This window comes from Dryas octopetala, chromosome 5, assembly GCF_963921425.1.
Source record: "Dryas octopetala chromosome 5, drDryOcto1.1, whole genome shotgun sequence".
NCBI lineage: Eukaryota > Viridiplantae > Streptophyta > Magnoliopsida > Rosales > Rosaceae > Dryas > Dryas octopetala.
Genome location: NC_141370.1, coordinates 12,725,855 through 12,736,058, shown reverse-complemented (window position 1 = coordinate 12,736,058; position 10,204 = coordinate 12,725,855). Strand labels below are relative to the sequence as shown.

General features: G+C 33.2%; 1 protein-coding gene across 1 annotated transcript; it reads left to right on the top strand.

Moving 5' to 3' along the window:
• Window positions 1–2,329: 2,329 nt before the first annotated feature.
• On the top strand, window positions 2,330–3,120 carry RALFL34 (ralf-like 34). Its single transcript, XM_086244904.1, has one exon. The coding sequence runs from the start codon at window positions 2,471–2,473 to the stop codon at window positions 2,861–2,863; it is 393 nt and encodes a 130-aa protein (XP_086101030.1). The 5' UTR covers window positions 2,330–2,470; the 3' UTR covers window positions 2,864–3,120.
• Window positions 3,121–10,204: the final 7,084 nt, after the last annotated feature.

Sequence of the window (10,204 nt, the reverse complement as noted above, 5' to 3'; positions counted from 1 at the left end):
TGTTTCTCTAATTATGGAATTTGTACTAGTATTATATGGTTGTCATTGCTGAATTTGCACTCATTATATTCGGCCTCAGTTTTATTAATTTTTAAATCATTTGATTCAATAGAAACTTAGGATTAAATACCAAATATCAATAGTTTTTTAGTAAAGCAGCAAGACACTAATTTTTTTTTAGTTTAGGTACTAACCTACAGTAAAACATTTTGGATTAGGTCACAAATCAGTTTGTTATACAGTTGTGACTATTTAAAATTTATAAAAAATCAAAATTTTTAAGGGTTTCATAATTTTGATTTAGATTTGAGGGATGAAGTTCTATAATCCAAAGACTAAACATTAAAGTTTAAGCCTTGCAAATATTGAAAAAACAACAAATCAATAAAAAAGTTATGATTGTTAGACAGTCACAGTTCGATATAATCATGTTTTTTAAAGTTGGTACCTAAACTGAAATTTAGTATCTAAAGTGAAATTACATAAATGTTTTAGTAGTTGAAATGAAAAACATTATAATTTAGTACCTAAAGTCAATAGACCTTTGATTCAAAAGGGTGACTCATATTTCTAGTTTTGGAACAGAGTGTTCCTTTAGAAGTGTCCAAGTGTTCCTTTAGAAGTGTCCAAAAGAACCATTAACTATAACATTAACAAACAAAATATATCATATATGTCAGGTCTTCTATGTATCTTTTTTTATCTCTTGCATATTCCAGCACCACGTCCCAAAAAAAAAAAAAAAATTGTGACTTGGGATGCTTTTGAACTAAAGGCTCAGTTAAGGGGGAAAAGAAGCTCTAATGACCAAGAAACACCTCTTGGCTCTTGCACTACTTTGAGGAGTGCAAATAACTTAGGCCCCATTTGGTTTTCAAATTTAGAATTTGAGAATGGATATGAGATTTCATTCTCATGTTTGTTATCTCTCTCTTTAAAACTTGAATTTTGAAAACAAAATATTGCTTCTTGGAAAAGGTAACAAATAGAAAAGGAAAGATTGGACATCAAAAGTAAAAAAGAGCAAAACATCAAATATTCAAATGATCAAAGAAAAAGAACCGGCCTATCCTTTTTTCCTTGCATTCGAGTGCTTTTTTTCTTCTTTTTTCTTTTAAAGAATGAGTTTAGTTTATGTACTTTTGACAGAAAACATGTATATATACATTCTTTTTTTTTTTTTTTAAGCCAAAGCAATTCATTGAAGGGAATCAAGGATTAACAATGTTGGCTTGGAGGTGTGGCTTCAGCGATGGTGGGACCTCATTAGCCCATCTAGAAAGAACTTTACATGAGAGAGCATACTAAGCAAGAGAATGAGCCACAATGTTACATGATCTAGAAATACAGCGACATGTAACTTGATTAAAAGTGATTCACAGAAAACATATATTTTCTAAAATTGCTTTGATATTATTTTAGTACAAAAACTTAATTTAAATTTTAAGTTTAATTATTATTTATTTGGTATAGTGAATGACATTCAGTCTTTTTTTTATAGAAGAAAATCTAAAATTCAAATCTTATGAACGACAATTATTAATAAAAATCATAGTTTGATTTTTTAGATAGCACTCAATCTTTTCAAATAGAAGTTTAGAAATGTAGCCTAAAGGGCAGCATAACTAAAACAAGGCCCAAGGCAACGAAAGAGCCCAAAAAGGCACAACCTTGAAGCATACACAAAAACATATCAAAGAAAAACAAGCTCAAAACTAACAAAACACCCCCAAAAAAAAAAATACAAGCCTAATCCCAACATACCCCAAAACAACCAAAACATAATTACCCTCTACAATCAATTATGTTCTATAAAATTGTTTGAATTTTTTTTATCAGCAAAAAGATTTTAGAAATGAGCAATGTATCCATCAAAACGTTTGTTTACTAGAATAGGAGCAACTTTATTTTAAGAGTTTACGCGGTGAAAAAACAATAACATTATAACACAACATATTTAAGGAAATAAAAAAGATGGTAGACACTAGACGACATATCCCAACCAGCCGCGTATACTAAATTACCCGGACCAAATATAATGTCGTATCCTTAACCTGTCTTATACGACCCCGCGACTCAGCCAACACTACAATGCCGCGCGCCTCAATCTCACACATACACCTCCACCAATGAAACCAAACCCCTCAACATGGACCCCACGCAAATCCCTGATTCCTCAAATCCCACAGCTACTCCAAACTCACGAACCGTGCACCCCACCGCAGAGAATACCTCCCCCACCGAGCAAACCGAAAAACCAGACACGCTTTAATTAATTGATACATTGATGAAGCACAGCTGTAACCCAATCAGCTCTCTCTCTCTTCCAGTCGCATGTGACCCTTTGGCCCCCTTTGTCTCTCACTCTCACTCTCTGTGACTCTGAAATCTAACTCAGATTGCAATTCATAGTTTATCGGTACAAAGACTCAAAACACCCACTTACCCATTTGCCCTCTCTCTCCCTCTCATGGCTTCTCCAATTTCAGCCAAGCTTGCATTGTGTTTGTTCCTGGTGTTTCTGACTTTGGGCCCATCTTGGGCTCAGCTCGACGAAACCAGCTTGAAGCTAGTGACGGCCGACGCTTTGGAATCATGGCCCACCACAATATACGACGAGCTGGAGGAAGAGAACGACATCAATGCCGACGACGAGGACGACATTCAAAATGGGTACGCGCGCAGATCTCTGTTCTGGCGGAGAGTGAAGTACTACATTTCTTACGGTGCACTCTCGGCCAACAGAATCCCATGCCCTCCTCGCTCCGGTAGGTCCTATTACACCCACAACTGCTTCAAAGCCAGAGGCCCAGTTCACCCTTACACCAGAGGCTGCTCTAGGATCGCTCGCTGCAGAAGATGATAGACCATTCATTTCAAGCTCATCAAAATGTAGGTTTATTTGGGGATTTTTTATTTATTATTATTATTATTATGTTAATGATGCCTAATGGCTCGGTTGGGCTGAGTGTTACGTACTAATTAAGTTTTGGGTACTAGCTAGAGCTTGATGAGGTTGATTATGACATGCTAAACAATTTATAATCTGGTTTTATGTAATTGTTTTTGCTGCTACTTTTTCTTTCGTTGGATTATGATTATAGACAGCTTACTAGCTTAGTGAGTGCTTTATATTATACATTAGCTGATCGATGAGATTTTAACTGTTCTCTAACTACCTCAACTACTTTCCACCAACTCCATTAAATTATAACCACCGTGGCACCGTCCCGTAGTTGAAAAATAAATGGTCCAATTGTGGTCTGCCATAATAATCATTATTTCTTGCTAGGGGTGTGTTTCGGCCGGATCGGATCGGAAATAGGGTGTTCCAATTCCAATCCAAAAAATTTTGGAATGGAATTTATGTTCCAATTTCCATTCCAAAAAATCGGAATTTCAACATCTCATTCCGATTCGGAATTTTCGGAATTTTCGGAATTTTCGGAATTTTTCGGAATATAACATTTTCGGAACTTTAGGATAAACATTTGAAATTTTTGAATAAAAAATCGGAATTTTCACATTTTCATAATATTTTTTAGAACATGTTTGGATTTTTTTTTAGAATAATGATGAAATTAACAAACAAAAAAAATTAAAAGACAATAGATTATGATGCATTTCAATATTTATATTAAAATGTAATTAAAATATATGTCCAATTTAAAAAGAAAATTTAAAATATTAATTTAAATAACATTTAGAACCATACCATCCCATTCCATTACCATAAAAAAAATTCTAGAAAAGAAGGGAAAAAAAAAGATGCAATCTAGCAAGGTTTTCATTGCTACATTATGTATGTTATAAGAGAAATAAATTATGTATGATATATATATTGTGTATGTTTAATGGTATATATTATATATTATAACATACATAATATATAAGAGAAATAAATGTCACTATGAATGTATAATAGGCTTAATAGCACATATCTTAGAGGTGGGGGATTAATCTTTAGAGCTCATCCAACATTGTTAGAATAAATGTCACTAGTAGATACATGTTACTCACACACACACACATATATATGTGTATATAAATACATGTTACTCATATATATATGTGTATATAAATACATGTTACTCAAATAATATATATATATATCATGTTTGAAATTTTGAATATAATAAGCTTAAATATTTAGTAATTAGTAATTACAATTGGTGGGATATTCCAGTCAGAACAACTGTAGAATTGCCTCATATCTTCAATTCCCCTCCCTAATAAAAAAAAATAGTAATTACATGTACAGAAAAATGTGGGTGTTTGTGTTACCAACTTACCATTTATGTTATTATGATACACATATATTTATAATATACATATGTTTATATTAATATATAGTATTAGTCATCTTTTTAAAAATATATGTTATATGTATCATACTAAATAAATGATAAAATATATAATATGGAATAAATTGGCATAATTTCGGAAATATCGGATCGGAATGCCTTCGGAACATTTCGGAATTTTTTGGATCGAAATCGGAATTTACATAAACATTCCAATTCCAATCCAATTTTTTTCGGAATTTTCGGATTTCGGCATTTTCGGATTCGGCATTTTCGGATTCGGAATAAAAATGGAAATTTTCGGATAGGAATCGGTCGGATTCGGATTTTCCAATCCAAATCACACCCCTATTTCTTGCACAACATAAAATGCAGTAAAAGCCCACTCTCATGTGTGGCATTGCACTTTGAGTGAGTATATTAATCAAAACACAAAGGTTTAAGCCTTTAAGAATAAAGTGTCTGTTTTTGTTTATAATTAGCATCTGAATTGAATCAATGCTTCATTAAGGAATATCATTGTCATCACCATTATACTTTTCAAAGTTGACCCTGAAGATCTTCTCTTATAATTATGCTAACTCTGTAAACTAAACAAGTTAATAAGTTATGGGACATGAACATGATTTGCACTACACCTGTACAAGTAGAACAGTCCAAAGTAAAGGAATTCGAATTAATTCAAAGTAAAGGAATTCGAATTAATGTACAAGTACATGAACATGATTAGCATTATGTACCTTTGATCCTAATTAATGTAGCTACTACTAATAATTCTCATGTTCGGGTTTTTTTTTTTTTGGGCCAGGATCTTCTCATGTTCGTTAACTTGTTTAGTTATGCATTTTCGAGTTTTCAGATTTTTGCATCTTCGCCTAATATGGTTTGTAATGTGACTCTTCCCCGTCCCAACCCCACACCACCAGTAATTGGTGGCTCCTCCTCCCTCCCCACTCCCTCTTTCTCTCTTCTTCTTATCTTCTTGCGGATTCATGAACATATTATAATTTTCTTTTATCTGTTTGGAGTTAAAATATAAAATCTAACTAGTGTCATTCCGTCGATCCATCTGTGCTTGGTTATCCATAAAATCATTCTAGTTCTGACCGTGGATGTAGCTAAGGCCCAGTTGAAATTAGGTTCTATGCGTAGTTGTTAACAATTTCTATTGGGCTTGTAACCCAGTTATAGCTATTTCGTCTTTTTGGCCAGTGAACAAGAGTATTACATAGATGAAAGATAAACATTACACCAGAAACCCAAATAGAAAAGCCCACAAAACACAACCCAGGCAGCAAACCCTAGCAAAGAGAAGGAGACACCAGTACTGTCACCTTCACCAATGTTAATGTCTCCTTCTCCATCCCGGATTCTTGATCGTGAACGGTTTCGATGATGAAACCACACTATGTGACCATCTTAAACTATTTGATCATCTTAACTTACTAACTTGTGCGATCTGAAATAGAGCCCATGATATGTATTGTTGGGTTGTGTTGTCCTGTGGTAGTGGGCATTGGGCCCGGAAACCCATTTGTTAGGTTGGCGTTGAGAGGGGGTGTTAACTATCACACAGGATCTTTAGGATACAATTGAATTGTACAGTGTATAAATCTTGAGTAATTCTCTCCTTACAAGCCGGTTTGAAGTTAGACCCGTGAAGTTTTAACACATCTCTCTAATAGGTATGAAACTATGAAGCTTTAACACATCTCTCTCGAAAAAATCTAATAAAAACTTGAAAAAATAAACTGGCAGTCATGACCGCCAGCTATTACATTTGATTTGGTGCAATTGGTTCAGTTGTAAGTTTGTAACTTAAAACCCCACCAGCAATAATGCAGGCAGAAGCAAACACATACTGGATTTAATTGGTTCAAAGCACACACAAACAAAGTGCTCATCTTTGGTTTGGGGGGTGGTCAAATCAATCACGGCTGGCTATAAGTCACTACTGAGTTCAGGCCACCACTTTAAAAGAGCCTTTCAAGCTCTCTAAGGTCTCAATCCGCATCACCAAAAAAAAATCAGTATCAGATTGAGCCTGTACCGAACCCTGGGCCCAGTCCAAATAAAAAATGGCTTTACATGATATGAACATTGACTCTCACTCGCCCCCTGACCGCACTTCCAGTGCACCATATGCATCGTATTCATACGCTTTGTGCTGTGCAATGTGCGCAATTGTGCGGTGGCTAATATTTACATATAATATAAATTTCGATATTTAATCATAATAATAAATTTTGGTCCGTCCTTTGGCTTTTGAGGAATTGACCATTGAGGGTCTCCGCGGTCGTAGCGCCGGCTTCAAGGGCTGTGCATATCTCATATCTCAGCTCACGTGGGCTTTCCAACGAAAATTGACATTTTGGCGGCGAGCGAGTCAGACTCAGACTCAGATATTTCCTCTCCCTATTTCTTTGCAATTTACATGCATAACGCATTGATCCTAGTTGCAAGCATTCAATCCCATTCAACATGTCAAATAATGCATGTGAAATTGGAGGACTATAGTACTCTACACATGCTAAATATAGATAATCTTCGCTATATATAAAAATGGTAACATGTCCATATCAATGGCTTAATTGCGTAAAGTGCACCTGCTATTTTACTATTTTCAGAAGGCCAGGGATTAAATTCTTTGTGTACTGTATTAATATGGTGTCTCTAATAAAGCTATCAATGTGTTAAAAACATGTGGTGTATCTATCATTATTTTTGGAGAATAGCTAATTATAAACGTAGAAAGCTAAAGAGAAAGATAAAATGAGAAAGAACTAATAAACGTTTTAACTATAACATAATATTAAAAGTACAAAAATATTAGGTATATCACATGTGCACCTCTTTAATAAAAGTGGAGCTCACTTATATAAGTAGATTTCACCTCTATTAAAAAAATGGTACGTATACATGAAGTACTTAAAATGGTATACTTAACACAAGAAATACTAGTTTTTTTTTCTTTTCTACCTTCTCGATCCTTCTACCTTCTTTCTTTTCTTGTCCGTTATGCACTATAATTATATGATAAAAAATATTCATTTTCTAGATCATCATTTAAAGATTATTTCAATAAACAAATCAGTTACATAAAAAATTATTTAGTCATATATGATATCAACTAAATAGACAATAAGTCTAATTGTTATCAAAATCGTATATTCATCTCATATCAATTAGATTACGAAATAAATTTTCAACTAAATATATAAAGATAATCTTTAAAATATAATCTGAAAAAAAATATATTATAATTATGATATCACACTGTGATTTTTGATTGGGTGAAGTTATGTCTTGTTTTCAGTGACGAGTTAGAAGGGTGAATCGGAAGTAGTAGGATTCAAGGTTGAAGAATCCAAGTTGGTATGAGGAAAGGAAAGGAAAGAAAGCGAATGGTGGGAAGTGGCACAAAAAATAGCAATCAGGATTCAGGCATCATGTTTCACGTATCCTTTAATCTTTATCCCCACCCCGTATATGCTTTTAATATGCGATGACACAACATATATGTTTAATGCTCTGCTTGACTTGACTATTACACAATATTGAATCTCTGGCTCTGGCCCCACACCCACATTTGACAATATTGTGTTCAGATGAAATGAATCAACTTTAAAGTGATGCATGCTCTCTCCTCAATGAACTCGCGTTAAGGTTGGAACAATACTTGGGTCACCTTGTTACCTCAACGTCACCTAACTCCTCTAAATTTTGATTTCGATAATATCGACTCATAATTGAAATGATTCACTTTTTAGATAATATATTAAATATTATTTTTATAAAAAATTAAATTAATTAAAAATTGTTTGATTATATAACTATTATTAATTAAATAAAAAAATAGATAATTTTTAATTAAAGAGTAATTTTTTCTATTTAATTGACAATAGTTATATAACTAAACAATTTTCGATTAATTTAATTTTTTTACAAAAATAATCTTTAATATGTTATCTAAAAAGTGAATTTTTCTGACATTACCAAAATTAAAATTAAAAAAAATGGAGTGAGCTTAAGGTACCCCAACGGTGACCAGTTCTTATGGTTGTAAGTTTGGAGACTCCCAACTCTAGCTCCAAGTCAAGTGGCCTACCTGCCCTTCAATTTTCAACCATATTGTTAGGAGCACGTGAGAGTCAGCTTTGGTATTCGCAACATATTACCAGCACCTTCCTTTTTGTTATCTCTAATTTATCCATAACAATATCTCTAATTCATCTTAATTTCTTATTTAGTGTAAATAAATTATGTTTAAAATAAACCCAGAAATAAATAAATATAATATAATTAACATTAGTTGAAATTTATAAAATTAGCATAAAACTTGGTGTACCCCTGTTCCTAGAATATAATAGTGTTGAGTGACCAAACAGTTCAATTGAATAATAATTTTATTTCATAAACACATTATCTTTTAATTGAATTGTTTTGACCTACACTCAACATTATTACACAATATAAACGGTCTCACGTAAATTTTTATCGCACTTCACCCAATTTTTTTGACCACATCCAAAAATGGATAAAAAGAGTGTTTATATATTATATGGTTGGTTCCAAGGCCGAAAATGCGGTGCCCAACAGACTGATAGATAAGATTGTTTATGTGCGAAACGTGCCCACTTGCGTTATGATGTTATAAACCTGCCTCGCAGTGGCTCGAGTCGATCCCCTCCATGTTACAAGTACTGCCTTTGCCTACCCACTGTTTGCTGCTGGCTTTGGCCAGGTTTTGCAACTTGTGTTGGCAGTGGCCCAAATAAAGTTGCAACTTGCAATATGTAGCCGCCTATTCTTCTTCATTCTTTACTACTATTCTTTCCCTGCCTTGGAAGTTTAACATATAATATAGCAAATGTGTGAGACATTGTTGGAGGACTTAGCCTTCCAAGTCTTTAAATATAATTATAGCAAGGCTGGTTTCAAGTTTCAACTTCCAAGAGATAATATCATGCTACATTTATATAAAAGATCATCTATTCTATTATTATTAAGGACAAGTGACCATAGCTTTGACAAACTAAATGTCCTAAATGTTTAACAAAATACACTACATGATTCAATCATTTGAACCCTCTTTGTTAGTGTTCAAATACTTTTCATCCTACAATATTGTTAGTTACTTCCGAAAACTACGTACTACTTATAGAATATTAACATTCTTATAATATTTCTTTCTTCTTGTGTTACCATGAAAGCACTTTCTTGGAACCAATTAGGAAGACACACAACAGCTCAAATTAAGCTATCATCTCGCATAAACACAAAAATATGAAGGATTTGTTGGATTTCATTGTAGTTGTGGTGGTTAGATTTAGTATTTTCATGCAATAATGCTTTTGTATTAGACTATTAGTTAGTTAGATTTGAAGCACCTCTTTTGTTTTTATTCTCAATTGCCCATCCATTTGAAAATGTCTAATCTACCTACTTTAAGTGTGACACATTATGACATTTCTTTGAACCCAAGTGTGGAAAAGGTTGATCCAACAGTTGTGAAGAAGATAGATGCAAGCAAATTGTGTCGGTTATTTATTTTTTCAACCCAATAGAATAAATAGATCATGAAAACTTAAAATAATAATAACATATATGCCCATATTATGTGAGTTGTTCACACATGTGTTGGTGCCCCTTTTAAAGGATCTTATTAATTATTATTTTCATTCAAAGAATTGTAAGTTTTTTTTTCAATTTTTAATTTCTAATGCCAAAGAATTGCAATCTAGTAATGAAATGGAAGTATGTCCTTATTCATATTCTATTGTAATAAGGCAGGGCTTTCAAAATTGCGGGTCACGGCTAATTGCACATGGGACACGCCTTCGATGTTGGTGTCAAAGACACACTACATTAATTCTAGTTCTTTTTTTTTTTTTTTAAAT

Bases quoted from the DNA above. Each gene is read 5' to 3' on its own strand.
- RALFL34 (XM_086244904.1), top strand. From the start codon at position 2,471: ATGGCTTCTCCAATTTCAGCCAAGCTTGCATTGTGTTTGTTCCTGGTG.